At 38.1% G+C, this 18,848-nt stretch overlaps 1 protein-coding gene across 1 annotated transcript; it reads right to left on the bottom strand.

The window, feature by feature from the left end:
- Positions 1 to 4,579: 4,579 nt before the first annotated feature.
- On the bottom strand, positions 4,580 to 5,291 carry LOC149399412 (uncharacterized). The gene has a single exon (XM_089612639.1). It carries the CDS (start codon positions 5,115 to 5,117, stop codon positions 4,779 to 4,781), a length of 339 nt encoding a protein of 112 aa, XP_089468765.1. The 5' UTR covers positions 5,118 to 5,291; the 3' UTR covers positions 4,580 to 4,778.
- Between the last annotated feature and the right edge of the window lie 13,557 nt (positions 5,292 to 18,848).

Genomic DNA, 18,848 nt, shown 5'->3' with positions numbered 1-18,848 from the left:
CGAGGGTATTATATTAAGTTTATTTTTTCATTCTTATTATTGGGAATTCATTAGAACATATTAGTACTAGTTTCTCTTTTATCATTTATGTTTGTTTACTATTTAACTTTTATACTGGTATTTCTAAATACCACACTCTACCCATCTATAATATGATTCGAATTAGAAATCACATGGTAATCTATCAGCCAGCCAAGTAGGACTACATACAAAAGAGATATTTTGAGGTAGATATTTATATACCAAATAATTATTATTAATTTTTTTACCAATACATACCTAATTATTTACGATAATATACCAATATGCTATCTCTCTTTTTATTATTGTTTTTTTGTTTTTATCTACAAAACTTCATTTAAGTTTATAATAATGAGACCAGGCTGTTTTGATATATATTTTTTACATTATTATTGTTGCTATTCGAGGAGTTGGCCAGCTAATTTCATCGCAACGAGATGGTGTCAAATTCCATGCATTATACTAGATATAATGCGTGTCTTGTGATCAACAAGTAAACTATTATATTTATTAATTATTAGGGTGTAGTTGGTATATAGAGCTTTCAGTTTCATGTATAATGATGAACCTTTAATTATGAAAATGTCATATATGTAACTATTGATTTGTAAGTACTGTGTAGCGAGTGTCTAAAATTGTTCGACTCTCTGAGTTATGCCTTTTTTCTTTTTAGGCTAACGACAGAAGAGATCTATGGAAAGAAAAGATACTACTGTATTTGTCATGTACTAATTATAGAATTTCATACTTACTAATAAAGTCTATTAGATAAATAGTCACATTTACGGTTTGATATTATTAAATAATCATTGTTTCGTAAATATTATATAAATAATCACGTTTATGTATTTACACAACGTAATACCTCATTTTTTATTTCAATGAAAGAGTAAACTAGAAATATCATGTCATCCTTATAATTATTTATCTAAAATTTACGAAACATTTGCTATATAGCAATTTCAAACATTTTAATTGGCTAATTACCTAATTTTTTGTACTAATAAAGAGCAGAACTTAATCATTTAAAAAAAAACTCTTAATTTCAGAACACGAGTATATTTTATTATTATATAATACAAAACATTAATGTATGGATATAGATGTATGGATACACTGCTTTTACAAAAGAAAGTCGTCGTTTTCTTTAATTTGCTTTAGTAGATGAAGTTCTTCCTTACTCATCAATGCCATTTCCTTTTCAATGGGACACACATTAATTCATGCAATTTATCATCTAAAAATAACGAATATTGTAGAGACCAAAGGCTGGTTGAGCTTTGGGCTATTTTTGCTATTGCCTATTATTCTATTTTGCTATAAAAGCATGACCTTTCAGTAGCAACGACGGTTATAACTTATAACCAGTCGTACCATAGTCCATAGACAATAGTCCATACCACATTTATTATATACGTAATTTTTCAGCTACCAATATGACGTGCACAAAACTATTAAATGTCTTGGATCATCCACAAACAAATCGCTGTTTATTCTACATATCGCTCTTTTCTAGTGGGGGACTTAAATATATAACGTTATATATATTTAACATTTCCTAATTTAAATTTGAAATAATTTATTGTTCTTTAATAATTCCTACAAAAAAATTATATCTCATAATTCACCTACCAGTCTTCTCACTTGTCTCCTATCTACACCTTATTATTTTCTCTTCCTATCAAACAAAGCTGAAATCCTTTAAAAAAAAATCAAACAAAGCCGAAAGATTTTTAAGTTTTGTTTTTGCGTTAAAGTCACTAATCACGTTGACCACGTCATCCTTTTCTTAGCAAAAGTCAAATCATGAGTGCATTTTTGAAAATAGAGAAAGTGGTGAAATTAAGGCAAAAAAGAGAGGCGGAGGGGCTTTAGTGAAAGAAAGATGTTTTAAAGAGTTGAGAATCTTCTTGTATCTGAAAGCAAACCAAAGCAAATAGTAAAGCAATTAAAAGCAGAAAAGAACAACAATGATGATGATGAGGATGACGTCGTTGATTAATACAAATAGTTTTTTTTTTTATACATACAATTTAAAAATAAACTTAACCAAAGTTAACATGTCATATTGTTAGATATATAATTATGTTGGTGGAAGTTAAGCCATGTGCTTTTGTGCTTTCCTTTCTTTTAAGGGACCGATTTGCTCTATTTGGGCCGCAAACAAAATAGCTCAGCCCATCTTGTAATTAGATGTAAACGTGGAAACGACAAGGTATTTTGTAGACGACATAAGATTATTCCAACAATACAAAAGTGAGGATAACAATTACGGGATGTATCCAATTAGGCCAGCTTCTCTTGGTGTTCATTGCCTTCTAAGGGTGATATTCCTCCGACAAGACGTTGGAATTTTTTATGCTCTTCTCCTCCACCGTGAAATCTCGAGTCTTAGTAGCGTGACAATGTACCACATTTAACACAACGTTGAGACTTGCGAGTCAAGCGCCAATGTTCTTCGATAGCTAATAGCCGGGCCTAATTGGCAACCGGAAAAAAGTCAACATCAACTAGGTTGGGTCTCTTTAACCGGGGTTCTATAAGTCATGGTTGCGTCAATGGAAAATCCTTTAGGCGATTTTCTTCTTGGATTGGTAAAAGAAAAAAGTGTAACTAAAATAATAATTGTAAAGAGGTACTTGTGATACTTGAGAGATGAGATCCTTTTATCTAGTGCCGATTGCAGATGTTGAAATTTTTATCAACACTCAAAACAACCAAAAATCTCGAGAAACAATTCTCGGGGCCTATAATCCACAAAATAAGAGTTTTGGACATGAAAAAGCTTGTTTCAATTAAAAAAAAATATCCTAATGTAATATAGCTTTTGAACTCGACGACCTTCACAACCCCTAGGGAGTTTAAGAGACGTTGTCTTGGTCAATATCAAGTTGGCAATAGAGCGTAGTCAGGGAAAGAAAAAGATGAGAGCTTAGATTTTACAAGAGTGTGGTAGCTAAAATTCGCGAGTTTACTCTTTTTACCTTTTAGATGCCCTTTTACAGAGAAATGATAGTCAATGCGCATCAAATAGAAAAGTGTGATCCTCAATCCAAGTACTCGATTGTTTGTTGAAATATTGAACTAGATTGTGGGATGCAGTAATTACACAAACCCGAACAAAATTCAAACCTCGAGAAACAAGGTTGAAGGCCTTCTATTCTATCTCGATGATTTACAAGTCTAAAGCCACTTTGCTATCGTCCTCTACCTAGGCCTCTAATGGTCGAGACTTGAGGAATTGCCATATAAGATCGCTTAGTCAGCGTCCATGTCGAGGTATTGTCCTCGGGTGAACACTCTTAGGTATCAAAATGGTGGCCTTGTATAGGTTGATATATATAAGTTTACAACACCCATATCTCACTTTTACTTCTACTTGAGTTTAGAAATCAAGAGAATATAAGTTTCAGCATCTTAGAGAAACCGCGCACACATGTTTGGTAGCATCTATTGACTAAATTATTGAAACTTTGAGAGTATAATACACGCCTTATTAAAAAAGAAAAAAAAAAAAGATACAATATCCAGCTGGTGAATTACGTGATTTGATTTTTTGGTCCTTGCCTTATAACCCAGCTCATAATCTTCAAACTTGTAACAGCTTCAATTGTAATATAATTTGTATTTCATTCATTCTGAATTCTTATTATAAAGAAATTCAAATATATGAGTATATCGGAATTATTTTGATCCTGATGCAAGCAAGTCGCGCGGATTATCTCAAATTAATAGTATGGTCAAAAGAAGAAAAACAAATGCTAGAGAATATATGGATTTGCCATATCTTTTATATACAATATTGCTTGAATCGTCGTTATGTTTTGAAAGCACTGGACAATCTTATCCCAAAATGTTCAAAACAGTCTTAATAATGTTCATTACATGAATGGTCTCTTGAAAATAAGACACAATATATCCATCTAGATATGTTGAACCTAATCTCACAGTGAATCTAATAGTACGATTTACCACAATCAAGAAGACAACGAAAAAAGAAAAGAACAACGAAACGGAAAAATTGTGATGAACGCATCAAATAAAATATAAAAGGACAAAGTAATGAAATGGTCCAATAACTCGGTTTTGTGGCTTTTGGTTATTGGATTTACTTATCTGTATGTATCTTCATTTCATCCTTTACATTTTATCTATTTTATATTCAACAAGTAATTAAGCCAAACTTGACTTTTCATCTTCTGAATTGAGTGTGCATTTGAAACACAATTGCACTCTTCAAGAAGTAATCTCAGATAAGTTAGATATGAGTCACCATCCTCAGGATAATAAAAATAAAATAAACATTACAGATGAAATGGGCGTTATGACCAAGTTAATCAAGCACGTAATTGCTATACAAAGATAATTCATAATCACACATTCATCATAATATTCATATCATATCAATATTTTCTTAATAAGGTATATAGAAACAAAACGACGAATATGAGATTTCAGTTGAACAATCTCAAGAACAATAACGAGGTCAGAGGTATTTAGGTTTGGGCATATTGGTAAAAAGCCCCAAAAACATTAGTCCCAAATTAGTTGCACAACAATATATATATCAAGGATTTATTTTTTTTACACAATTAGCAAGGAAAATCTACGAAATTATATCAACCAAGTATAAGTATCTGATCATAAGAATCAAGGCTACAACAACACTTAGTAATTAATCGCGAAAAGGTAGTGTATAAGTATATGTATATTATATACATATACATATACATATAATGAGAATTGATTTGATGAGATCAGACAAAAGGGTACTGAGCGTGCGTGTTGTTTCTGATCTTCTTCCCTGAAATCAGCTTTGACCAAAACCCTCGCTTCTTCTGGTTCACCTTTTCGCCGGCGTTGACCTCGAAGAACCTGTGGCTCTGACACCTCGGCCCGAGCCCCGTCGATGCTGACGTGGAGCTCATCTTCTTCAGCGAGAATTCCGCGGTCTCCGACGCGTTCCGGCGGTGTCCCCGGCCGATCTCCGGCGACTGGTAGAGAAGAGAGAGCCTCTCTCTCAGGCAACACGGACAAACTCCCGGCGATCGGCCGTCCAGGCTCGGGTGTCTCTTGCAACTCTCCGACCAACCCATTTTTTTTACTTGGATTTTACTTTTTTATTTTTTTTTTGGGTATAGATGATAAGAATGCTCGCAAACTTGTGTATTGGTGTGTAATATTTATATATGAAGTTGTGAAATATTATTATTATATAGACACGCACACACACGTAGAGGATTCAGAGTCAATGAATGAATGAACGAACGTGGTTCCATGAAGGAAGGCCTCTTCGTGTTTTGTTGGAGTCGTGATGGGTCTTTTGCTATACTTACACCCACGCTTTGGTTTCTCCAATCTCACAGACACTCCACATTCGCTTAATTCTTTTGCCTTTTACGATCACACGTTTTCAACTCTTTATTATGTGATGTCGCTTCCGAAAATTTACTATCATGTCATCAATAAGTGATAGTATAGTTTGTCTTAATCAATGTTTTTATTTTATTCTCATTTTTTTATAAATAAATGTCTAGATTGCATAATTATTTATATCAATGCATCATAATTTTTAATAAATTTTATTTTGTTAGACAGTAAGATTATATTTAATAAACTAATGGCATACAATTAGATTTTTTTTTAATTAATTATGATTAATATTAGGTAGAGGTAAATTTTTTTTAAAAAAAATCAAGCTGTTTTCATCTGTATTTGTCAAGAAATAAATAAAAGTCAACCACGGTTTTGTTGCCGATGTTGTCGTTTTATCTCTGTTTTTCTCAACCAAGAAAGAAGTAAAGAAATCTGTGAGGTGGCGTGGGTGACAGGCATGTGAGATGAGCAGTCACGCAAGGTCGGCCGACGAGTCAAGAAGATGGACGGCGGGGATTGAGTACGTGGGCGTGCACGTGGGGGAGTGTCTCCTTATCCGACGACCGCCATTACCGGCACCAATGCGGTGGGGTCCACTTGACTTGGACACGTGGCAAAACTTCTCCCAAAACCAACCAAAAGGATGTGGACTTCTTTCTTCTATGGTTGTTGGGTTGGGCCTAATATTGCATCATATTTGTAAGCGTGTGCGTGTGAAGTTCTTCACTACATCATCATCACACACAAATACCAAATAAATAAATAATCAACTAACGTTAAGTTAAAGTGTTAACCACTAGTTAAAATACCGATAGTTTGCACTTTGAAGCTACTCTTATTTGGCGAGGTTGCCAACGTAAAAAATAATAACAAATTAAGATAAATCGTGATGATAAAAAAAATGGTCTCCCAATGAAAATATCAGCGTCAGACAAAAATGACAATGGAGACTATATAATAATAATAGTAAAAAAATTATATTCCCTCCATATACACAGAAATTCGCTACACAAAATCTTAAATACTTAATATCAAGTTAATTAACGAATCGTTGAGAAAAAAAAAACCATACTCACAGATATCTATCAATAGTAGACAAAAAAAAAAAAAAAAAAAAAACATATATAAACCAAATCACATTTTGACTTTGGCATCACCGACCTTACGAACAAGATGTACATATAAGAAAACGACACCCAAATTATATAAGAAAACGACTACAAATATAAGAAAACGACACCCAAATTAAGAAAACGACACCCAAATTAAGAAAACGACTACAAATATAAGAAAACGACACCCAAATTATATAAGCTTCACCTTGACTTTGGCATCACCGACCGTACGAACAAGATGTACATAAAATTACTCAATAAAAATAGTAGAAATTTAGACACAGTTCTCTCATTTTATTTAGCGGCATACGCTCCATTTTAAATTTACTTTCAAATAAATATCTATTTTTAGCATAAAATTATATATAAATGTCAGACATTATTATATATATATAAAGCAAAACCCCGATTTCATTGTTCATGCTACAGTAAATCGGGGGGTTTTTTTTTTTTTTTTTAAAGAATGCCACTCTTTTCCGTGACAATATACAATAATGATAAACATATCTGACAAAATCTTATAAATTTTTTTTAAAAAAAAAATACAAAGGCTGCCATTGAATGTATCCGAACTAAAGAAACTCTCTGTTTTCTCTCTGAGCCACCTGTTGTCCCTTGCTCTGCCTCTCTGCCTTTTTCCTTGTTGTTGTCGGATTAGGTAGCCTGAGGGGCGGGTGTTTCTTGGATTGTCAGGTTTGGCTTTTTCTCTGCGAGTCAGGGTTGGGATGGATGAGGTGTGTGAGAAGTGGTCTTCTTTGGAACTGGGTGATGATGAAGAAGATGTGTGGGTGATTGCTGATGAAGAGGTTAGTAACAACTCTATCTCGGGGGAAGATATTCTCCTGGGTAAATTGCTATGTGGTAAAAAATACAACAAAAAAGTCCTTAAAGCGGTGATCGGTGGTCTTTGGAAAACTGCTGGGAATGTAAAAACTAAGGACCTAGACAACGATGTGATCTGGTTTTCCTTCGACAAGCCTGAAGACAAAAAGAAGGTTCTTGATTTGGGACCGTGGCTCTTCGATAGGTCGATGTTGATGCTGTTCGACCCCTCAGGCAAGGAAGGAGAGCCACCTGATTTCACTCGAGCGGACTTCTGGCTACAGCTCCATGGCCTTCCGATCCTGGCCAGAACACCCAAAATGGGGGAACTGCTGGGTAAACGGCTGGGGGTTGTAAGACGGGTGGATAAGGATAAGGAAGGTAGGTGTCGGGACAACTTTGTCAGAATCAGAGTGTCCATCGATGTCTCTGCGCCGCTCCGACGTGGCTTCTTCGTCCAGTTGGGTTCCAATTCTGCGAAATCGTGGATAGACGTGAAGTATGAAAGGCTGGGGGACTTTTGCTTCGATTGTGGTCGAATAGGCCATAGTTGGAAGGCTTGTAATGAAAGCCCAACCAATAAAACGAAGGTGACAGACGGGAGCTCTTCAGGGCACGTGTTTGGGGGCTGGTTGAGAGCGGAGACGCCAAACAGGTTTGAGGCCAACTCCTTCAAGATCTGGGGTTCTGAGACGAAGGAGGCGCGATCCCGTGTTAGGGCGGACCAGAACGGAGACGATGGCGGCACCGGGAATTTTCGTTCGACGACTGACAGGAATCCCAAGCGACGCTCCCAGACCGTTGCGAAACCTCGTAAGGAGGAAAAGCGTAATCATTGCAGTGGCGGCCCAACTGTTGGTGGAAACCAGGAGGGGGATGTCACGCGCTCTTCCCATTCGCCAAGCAGTGTGGCTGTTAATCTTCAAGGCTCCGAGGATCCAGACCTAGGGAATTCGCGCCCCTATCCCGGAAACAAGGAATTTAATGCTGGGAATTCTTCTAGGAAAGGAGTTTCGGAGTTTAATAAGAGATATAAACCTAAGTCTAATCTGGCTGGTGGTGTGGTGGGCCCCGACTTGAAGACCAATCCGCTGAAGGGCCTCATTTTGGACGAGGGCCATGAAATTTTAGTGGGCTCTGGATGTAAGGCCCATTTGAAGACTTCTACTGCTTCTGGCCATTTGCTTGGGCCTGGACCTGCGGGAGAGACTCACCCTAACGTGAGTGGATCCAGCAAGCAAGACCAGAACAGCCTCCCCAATTCAGATACTCGGACAAGAGCACCGGTGTTTAAGGAAAATGGCATGGATGTGGACTCGTCTAATCCGGTCCTGGGTGAGGGGGCGGACCAGACGCCGACTAATGAGACGAGCACCACAGCGGCTCCGACGGTGGAACAAGGGATATCTGCGACCGGCTCGGGGCTCTTGAACCAGGGACACGACCACAATCCCTTCTCGGCGTTGAGGATTCGAGGAGACGGCACGAGATGGAAGAAGTTGGCCAGGGATGATGCCAAATCGGGAAACAAAGCTGTGTCGGAGGTTTTATTTCAAAACACCGAGAAGAATCGCCAAACTGGGTCGAGCGGTGTTTCTTCCACCCCTGTAGGTGCTGAGGGTCTGGTGTTCAAAGCAACGAGACGTCGCACTGGGCTGGGTTCGAGGAAAAAACAGGGGAAAGGTAGCAGAAAACATATTGATGCGGACCTGCTGAAGGGAGCTTGGCTTAGCTCGGGCTCGAAACGGAAAGTCAGTATGGCCAACATAGAGGAATCTACCGGGAAGTTAGCTCGTGTCTGCTCAGATACGGCTGGTGAGTGTGTCGTATCTCCTGTGGAATTGAAGCCCCCGCAGGAGGATCTTTCTGAAGCTTCAAACCCCTCCTTGGCTTCGTCTGTTTCTTCGAAAGTGGATTTGGACGGAACTACTTTATACTCAGAAGCGGCGCCCCTCGATGAGGGCCGCCGAGCGCAATGATTGGCGTTTTCTGGAACGTCCAGGGGCTGGGCAGTCCCCGGACGAGGAGGGCACTCCACTCTCACGTGTTGACTCATCGGCCGGCTTTGGTGTTCTTATCCGAGACCAAAATGAAGAGTCACTCGGCGGAGAGATTGCGAGTGTTTTTGGGGTTTGATGGGTGTTTTACAGTGGACTGTGTGGGCCGAAGTGGAGGCCTAATGGTGCTTTGGATGAATTCTATAGTGTTCTCGGTTCGTTCCTACTCACGTTTCCATGTGGAGGGGTCGGTCACAGATGATGATGGGCGGTGCTGGAATTTCTTGGGCATTTACGGGGATCCGGTGGCGCATCGGAGGAAGCTGACTTGGGAGTTGATTCGAAGACTACGTCCCTGGCCGGAGTTCCCGTGGTTGGTGGGAGGGGATCTTAATGAGGTGTCGTCTAATTCGGAGCTAAGTGGGGATAGAGCGAGAAGTCCGGGTTTGCTTGAAGACTTTCGGAAGATGATGGCTGATTGCGAGCTTAGTGACCTCGGATTTGAAGGAAATCCCTTTACGTGGCGCCGCAGTGATGCTCCGGATAGTAGCGCTGGCAGATTGGATAGATGTCTCGGGAACCCGGAGTGGTTGACCTTATTTCCTCATACTAAGGTCAACCATCTGGAGTTCTGGGGATCAGATCACAGACCTTTATTGCTTTCCACGACGGGTGAAACGGGGAAGAGACGATGTTGGAAACCACGTCGTTTCTTCTTCGAGGAGGCTTGGTGCTCTGAGGAGGGCTGTGAGGAGGCGATACGTTCGGCTTGGGACCCGGAGGTGGGTAGAGCGGCTGAGGACAGGATTGCGGCTTCTCTCACTGGGTGTAGGACGGCTCTTCAAAATTGGGGGAAATATAAGTGGCGTGGCCTACGGGATCGTATTGACAGGCAGAGGTCGATATTTAAAGAGGCCAGTGAAAGGGATGACGGTTACAATGTTGAGGAGGTCCGTAGGGAGGAACGCCAGCTGGACGCCCTGCTTGAGAAAGAAGAGACTTTTTGGCGTCAGCGAAGCCGGATCACGTGGATGAAGTGCGGGGACAGGAACTCTAAGCTCTTCCATCGCAAGGCGTCAGCCAGGAAGAAACGGAACACGATTCGGGGCCTTCTTGATGCGCACGGGAACTGGGTTGAAGGTAAGTGTGATATTGACACTGTTATCTCTTCTTACTTTTCGTCCATTTTTTCGTCTTCGCAGCCTACTCGTGAGACGATGGAGGAGATTGGGGAGGCGGTGCTTCCTACTATTACAGATGACATGAACGAGGCTCTTCTTCTTCCCTTCTCGGGTGAGGACGTGAAGCGGGCGGTTTTTGAGATGGAGGCCATCAAAGCTCCGGGAGAGGATGGGTTTCCGGCATTGTTCTATCAAAGGTATTGGGATATTGTGTCTGATCTGGTGGTAGATTTTTGTTTGGGGGTGTTAAATGATGGCAGGTCGATTAAGGAAACCAACAACACGATCATCACCCTTATTCCAAAAATTGATGAGCCTCGGAGGGTCAGTGACTTTAGGCCGATTAGCCTCTGTAACGTGCTGTACAAAATCATATCGAAATGTTTGGTTGACCGCCTACGGGGTACGATGGGATCCGCTATTTCGGAGAACCAAAGTGCCTTTGTGGGGGGTCGTCAAATTTTTGATAACGTGATGATTTGCTATGAGGCTATCCATACCATGTCCCGGGGGCGCTTTGGGAATGGCGAGTGCGCGGCGCTGAAAATTGATATGTCGAAGGCGTATGACCGGGTAGAATGGCCCTTCTTGGAGTTCATGATGTTGAAGCTGGGGTATGATGGCCGGTGGGTGGATAAGGTGATGCGGTGCGTGTCCTCGGTGAGCTACTCTTTCAATATAAACGGTGAAACCAGGGGACGGGTGACCCCGGAGAGGGGGCTGCGACAAGGTGATCCACTCTCGCCTTTCCTTTTCCTTTTTTGTTCTGAGGGGCTTTCTTGCCTACTAAGAAAAAAGGAAACCCAACAGCTTATCAGAGGTGCTAGCTTTGGCAAGGAAGACCTTGTTGTTTCTCATCTCTTTTTTGCAGATGATAGCATTATGTTCTTCCGTGCTAATATGGACGAGTGCGAGGAGGTGGCTCGGTGTCTTGCCTCTTATTCGGCGGCTTCAGGTCAGTTAATTAATTATTCTAAATCTGACATTTGTTTTGGGTCAGATGTAGACGAAGATCACGGTGCAGAGCTGGCTGAGATGCTACAGGTGTCCGTCACGTCGTGTCATAACCGGTACTTAGGGTTGCCTACGGCGGTGGGGAGGAAAAAAGCAGACGTGTTCGCTTTTGTCAGAGAAAGAGTTTGGGAGAGGATCCAATCTTGGCGGGGGCTTCTGCTCTCTCAGGCAGGTAAAGAGACTCTTATTAAGGCTGTTGTGCAGGCCATCCCTACGTACGTGGCAAGCTGTTTCCGTCTCCCACAAGGACTTGTAGATGGGATCCACCAAGCTATCGCAAGTTTTTGGTGGGGAGACAAAGAACACGGGAAGAAAATCCACTGGTGTAAGTGGTCTGAGCTCACAAGGCACAAGTCTGAGGGTGGTTTGGGTTTTCGAGATGTCGGTGACTTCAATCAAGCTCTTCTTGCTAAGAATGTGTGGGGTCTTATTCGCCGACCGGATAGTCTTGTGGGGCGCGTCTTCAAGCAAAGCTACTACCCGAACCGAGATATCCTCCAAGCCTCTTGTGGTTCCACAGGATCCTTTATTTGGAGGAGTCTTTGTTGGGGTAAGGAGCTTATTGTTAAGGGATCCAGATGGAGAGTTGGGGATGGGGAGAGCTTATCCGTCTCGAGCGATAGGTGGCTGCCTTGTCCCCCGACGTTCAGAATCAGTGACGCGGCCTCTATCCCCGTGGAAATGCGAGTTTCCGAGCTTAAGGACATCAGCGGGGCGTGGAACGTTTCCCTGATCTCGGCTATGTTCCCCCCCGAGGACGTAGAGGCTATTCTCAGTATTCCTGAGAGTCGTGGGGGTGGCCCGGATAAGCTCCGATGGCACTTCACTAAAAACGGCGAATACTCGGTGCGGAGTGGGTACCGAGTAGCTGCAGAGGCGAAGGTTCTGGTGGGCCCTTCCGGCATATCCGGGAATGGAGAATGGTGGAACAAGCTATGGAGTTTAAGTATTCCTCCTAAAGTTAAGTCCTTTGTGTGGCGGGCTTGTAGAGGTTGGATTCCGACTAAGTCCATCCTCCAACATCGTCATATTAGCTCTGATGACAGGTGTCCGGTGTGCGGTATTGATGGGGAAACTACTCATCATGCTTTCTGGGGCTGTTCTTGGGCCAAGAAAGTATGGAAGCTGGGTGGGTTCTATGATATTATTCGAGGTTTCCCGGCCGGCGATACCATTGGGATGCTCGTTCATGCCTCTACGAGTCTCACGGTACGTACTTTCGAATTGTTTCTTATTATTGTTTGGGAATTATGGAATCACAGGAATGGAGTCTGCTCGGGGCGGAAAGTGTGGAAACCGGACGCACTCCTTGAATGGTCCGGTCTGTTTCTGCAAGACTACCATAAAGCGTGCGGAATTCCTAAGAAGAAGCGGGAGGAGACCCCACCGAGAAAGTGGAACCCGCCGCCGATTGATAAAGTGGCAATCTCAGTGGATGCCGCAGTTCGTACGAAAGAGCGCCGGATTGGGCTCGGAGTGGTTGCGCGAGATACGAGGGGGGAGATTCTTGGGGCGGACACGAAGACTATTCATCTTGGCCTCTCACCCCAAGTCTCTGAAGCCTTGGCGATTCTACAGGGTATGATTTTTGCGCTCGATATGGGCTGGTCCAGAGTGGTCTTGCAATCTGATTGTCTTGAAGTTATCTCGGCTATCCGAAGACACGAGGTGCAAGCTACAGAGGTAGGTACCATTTTAAACGATATTCTCCTTCTGTTACCTAGGTTCGATAGTTTGGACTTCGTGTTTCATCCTCGCGATTGTAATAAGGTTGCCCATGCTCTTGCTAGTTGTGCTTTTAACTTTGAACCGGGCGCCCGTTGGTTGGGATCGGCCCCTCCTAGTGTTGTTCAAGAGGCCGTGAACGACCTTCGTGGTATTAGTCCTTGATGTAACCACGGTTTTCCTCCGCCACTTAAGTGAGGGTTTTAATGATAATTTTGCGTGGTGCCGACCACGTTTCCTCAAAAAAAAAAAAAATGTATCCGAACTTCTCCCGAAAAAATTACATTGAATGCCACTCTTTCCCATGACAGTGTACAATAGTGATAAAAATAGCTGACAAAATCTTATAAATTCTTTAAAAAAAAATACAAAGGCTGCCATTGAATGTGTCCGGACTTCTCCTGAAGTGTCTTCTACTGAATGAGCCTAGATAGTTCTGGTTACTTTATCTGTAATATAAATACAAACAATAGCTTCATCATCGATGAGAAAATTTATTGGTCACACAAATAAAAAGAAACATCACTTCAGAGGTAGTTTTATTCCAATGACCTATTCAGATTATTTATCAAAGAAACTTTGGCAAAAATGTCAAATGATTGTAGATCTATATAGTTTAAATATATATATATATATATATATATATATATATATATGTCAAAATATTCTTATTTTTTAAACTCTAATTAAATATTTTTTTTTCCGCATCCCACAAATTAAGTGAAACTACATTTATCTTTTAAATCTTTTCAACTATAATCTCATATGATTATATTCCCGCTGCAAAGCGCCGGGTACAATACTTGTTACTATATATGGAACAATGGGCAACTGTCGCCATTAGCCATTTATGGGCTGAGCTTACAGGCCCAATTCCAATATTGATCCAGAATCGCAGATACTTCTGAGTATCTGTAGTAAGATTTCATTATCCCATGTGCTTTGCCAACTTGAAAGAGTAACACAAATACCTAGATAGCTTGAATATCGTATTTTCTAAATATTTCAGATTTTTATTTTTTTTTATAAATATCTCTTTAATTTTATTTTTAGACAATTATATGTGGATATTAGATCGAGAGATGACCAACTCATAGAGTTTCAGATAAGCACACTATCACTATGAAGATATATTATAGGAAATTACATTTTATAAATTAACAAATAAACTTTACTTATGTCAACATATTTGGGCCAATCTGTTGAATGTAATGTACCCAGCTTTAAAAACAGAATTACAAAAATTCTTAGAGGGGAAATTACAAAAATAATTGTTTTAAAATATAATATATCAAAAATAGCGGCTATTTTCAATATTATATATTTTAAATGATAAATAGTTATTTTTCCTTTAAATTAAATTATAAACAGTAAATAAAGTTCACTAAAGTCTAAAATAATACACATAAAAAAATATGTTTATAACTTAAAATGGTTATTTTTGTAGTGAATTTTAGGTATGTTGTTTTCGCAATAAATTGCAAAAAAACGACTACCGAGAGCCATTTCCACAATTAAGAATACATGCTTATTTCTCGTTGTAGACAAAATGATTTTGTAACATTAAAAATTGAACCATTGAGCCCACTTCTCAAGTTTAAGCTACGAATTAATACCTTGCAAAACGTACACGATGATTTATTAATGAAACATGCGCCTAAGTAGCCAAACAATTTCTTTAAAATAACACAAGGTATTATCATGTATCTGTTTTGTCTCACGTACGAATATCGCAAATGTGAAAGAAACATTATTATTTTTTACGTTATATTATTTTCTAATTACTTATACTTGTGTGTGAATTTGTTACTTTTCTCGCCCTAATTAATCCAACTAGGAAACTGAAGCATGTGAATGTGATATTTACTAGTATTTATATTTCACAGTCATTTTAAAGAAAATTATGCTTCTTAGCCATGCTAAACGAATACGTTCAAGTTTGTACTTTGTATTAATTCTCTCCTTTTACTATTAAAAATTGTTGTTTTTGTTATATTTGACTAGAACATACGAGTCTTTCAACCAAAGAAAAAAAAAACCTTGAATATACAAGAAACATGTTTTTTTTTTTTACAAGAAACATGCTTCAAAAAAAAAATTATATATATACGAGAAACAAAGACATAAAATTGGTTGATGAGGAAAATAAACACAAGATCCAATTCAAGTGGCTCAAGTCCATCAAAATAATAAGTGATATATATATATATATATATATATATATATATATATATATATATGTATATATATTTTTGCTTGAAAGAAATCTGATTTAGATGCTTCTTGGGATTAGAGCTTAATAATAAAATAAAAAATATTCTTTGAGCATCGGAATGCGTGTAGTCAGTACGTCACGAAGACTTTGAGTGAGACCCATCTTAGAAGACTTCCACAAAGACAGACTTTATCTACTGTGGGACCAACTTCCAGGTCCGATGTTTCTTTGTTTATGAGAGAAATATAAGATTGACAATTTTACATTACACCTAAGCTTGAGTTACCCAGATCCGTGTACTATTCACTACTCTTGGATTTTAGATGGAAACTTGAATAGAATCTTTAAGTAAACTATTTCTATTTTTATTTTCCGGCTATACTTTGATTTGGTAGTTCATATAGTATATAGTTACTCAAATTTGTTAGGGAAGTGTTAATACCATTTCTATTATTATAAATAAAATGTAGTATCGGATTTTGAGAATAATATTGTACATATTTATTTAATTTTGAGATGTGTCTATGTAGTAGTTAATATAATAAATTTTTATATTTGTCTGTCATCTCATATTTATTTATATTTGTTTCTGTATTATCAACAAATAATACTTTCGTTAAAAAAAATTAGCATATAGTTTGTTGATTTTTCATGAAAAGAGTGGTTAAAATATGAAAACTATACTTTTGAAGTTACAATGGGGTTGTGTTAGTGTAGCTGATAAATCTTGACATTTGATCGGCTTGATAAGTTGATTAAGACAACATTGGATGGGAGACCAAAGTGACCACACACATATAAAGTTATATTAATTTCATATTATTGGACCCCACTATTATAAAATGAGCCACTACAAAATTAATATTTTTCATCAAAGTTAAAAAAATAAAAAGCAAAGGTCTACACTCCTGTCTCCGAAGAGTTTTATTATTAAGAATTCTCAAATCAAGTGAAAGAAAGAAGAAGGAAATAAATAAATAAAAATTGATCTGTTTTTACTTTTCATCCTCTTTTTTTCTCTCGTCTTGGAATTAATTTCAAAAGAGGAATATTAAGCTCCGATAAACCCTAATCCATATAGGTACGCAGAAAACTTATTTTTAATTAGTCTAATTATGTCAGATTTGAATTGTCAATGAAAGTAGTGCTCACATCGTTGCAACTCTTTTTTTTTTTTTTTTATAACTAAAATTGAGTTTTTATTTATAATAGGGTAAAAGTTGATATTGGAAAAAAATAGTTTAATACAAAACACACTACAAATTTAAATTGAAATGCATCTATGATCTAAAACTAAATACCAATAATAGTTCATCTTGTGCTTGCTTCTGACGATGGGAATACTTAAACGCACAAATAAGTTTGAGCATATGTAAGGCTCTTTCAAAATATTCATAATGGTTGATAGAAAAAATCATTCAACCGCGGTCCGATAATCATGAAGAAGATGAATTTTTTGCCTATATATGGAAAAAAAAACATAACAAAAACCCCAACATGAGATAGTGGCCGATGGCTAATCCATCTCCAATCCAAACCAAATCATCTGACACGAGATAACAAAACAAACGGTACACAAACATAAACATCATAACAAAGAAAATTACAAAAATCATATCAAGACCAATGAACCAATTCGAGAAGCGCTAGAAAAAAAGCACAAGCACCTTCACATTGACACTCCCCAATGGAGCCCGAGACCATGACAAAGAACTCTCCGTAGCCAACCGAAGTCTACCCCATGCACCATCCTACAATCCGACGAAAAATCTGAAATACCGATCCACACTGTTTATTGAAAAATATTATTTTCGCGACAAAAATACTTCCCGATAATTCAAAACGATAAAGCACACACGTCCTAAAATATACACCACCAAAAATTAAATATTCATAAATGTAAAAATGAGGATCAGTTCGAATGTAATTTGAATTAGAGTCGCGTGATAGATAAAATATATTTTGTAATAAGGACATATATTTTAGAGTGTATCGCAATGCGTATTGTATATAGTAACGTGGTCAAATCACACAAGCAAGAGCAGTAGTTCTCTGATTCTACACAAGTCTACTATTTTGGACCACACTCTATATCTAAATGCCTGTGCGTTAAAGTTTATATGCTTTATCCACAAAGTTGTTGAGTAATTAATTCTTACGTTGAAAATTCGCAAGACATTATAATTACCAAGTATATGATCAATTCTTAAAATAATTTATAATTTATGAAAATTTCGTACATATGTTTTCACACAAATTAATCGCCATAAGTTTATCTGTACATTCATAAATTTACACATACTAATGTTTAATATTATAAAATTTAGCTCCATTTATATAATATTACAGGGCATCGAAAACCTTGTATTGCTGTCCAAGGCCGTTGGAAAAGTATTAAATTACTACATACAGACGACATAATTTTTAAATTATAATGTTTTTTAAAGATCGTTGAAGATTTCATTATACTAATTTAATTATATATCTAAATTGACGACGTAACCATGTACATTAACCATGTCTCATCATGGCCAGGTTCATGTTTGGTTTAGTAACGATTTTCACTAGTATATAAGCTTTTGGTTAATCTTAATAGATACGGTGGCGTCAGTTTTCTATCCTCCCCAAGAGCTCTAAAGAAAGAATTGGCGGCGAACAACCGAGGTCATGAGGATTGACGATGATAGAGGAAGTGGATATTTAATTTATTATTAATAAAACATTATATTATGATGAATACAAATTATTCACGAGTAAAACAATAAAACAATAAATAAATATTTTTATATTTGTAGTATTTATGGTAAATTTACAATTTAACATCTATATTTGGTGATGAATTTGTGATACATACGGTATTTGTGCAACTTTTGAAGCATATCGTGAGTGATGTCGATTTTGGTGGAGACATCGTCGTTTTTGGTGGAGGATATGTTGACGGTCAATCTGATCCTCCTCTTCCTCGTAGTTGTTTGTGCCGTCATCGTAGAGAGAGTAGTCTAGGTCCTTTCCCGGGCAAGATCTCATGATGTGTTTCAGAAGAAGCCACGAGAGAGAGAGAGGTAAAAGAATTAATCAACCATTTCATGTTAATTGTCTATTTTTAAGATAACATTGGTAATTACTGTGTAACTAATTATTTATGCCGTTCAAACTTCAAACTAAAGAATGAGTAAATATATATATATATATATATATATATATATAAACATGAAAATATTAGATATTTTTGTCACAATTTTCTTTCTTCACTCCACAATTTGTTATTCCTTCAAATACACAAACAAGCTAGGTACTTTATTATTAGCTGAGTGGTCATTGAATCAACCTAGCTATCTACAAAATACTAATTGCGATCTTATAAAATGGGTTTTCAAAACGA

Source organism: Urtica dioica, chromosome 4 (genome assembly GCF_054948205.1).
Source record: "Urtica dioica subsp. dioica isolate 48M chromosome 4, U.dioica_male_clone48M_v1_H2, whole genome shotgun sequence".
Lineage (NCBI taxonomy): Eukaryota > Viridiplantae > Streptophyta > Magnoliopsida > Rosales > Urticaceae > Urtica > Urtica dioica.
This window is presented reverse-complemented; position numbering and strand designations above follow the sequence as displayed.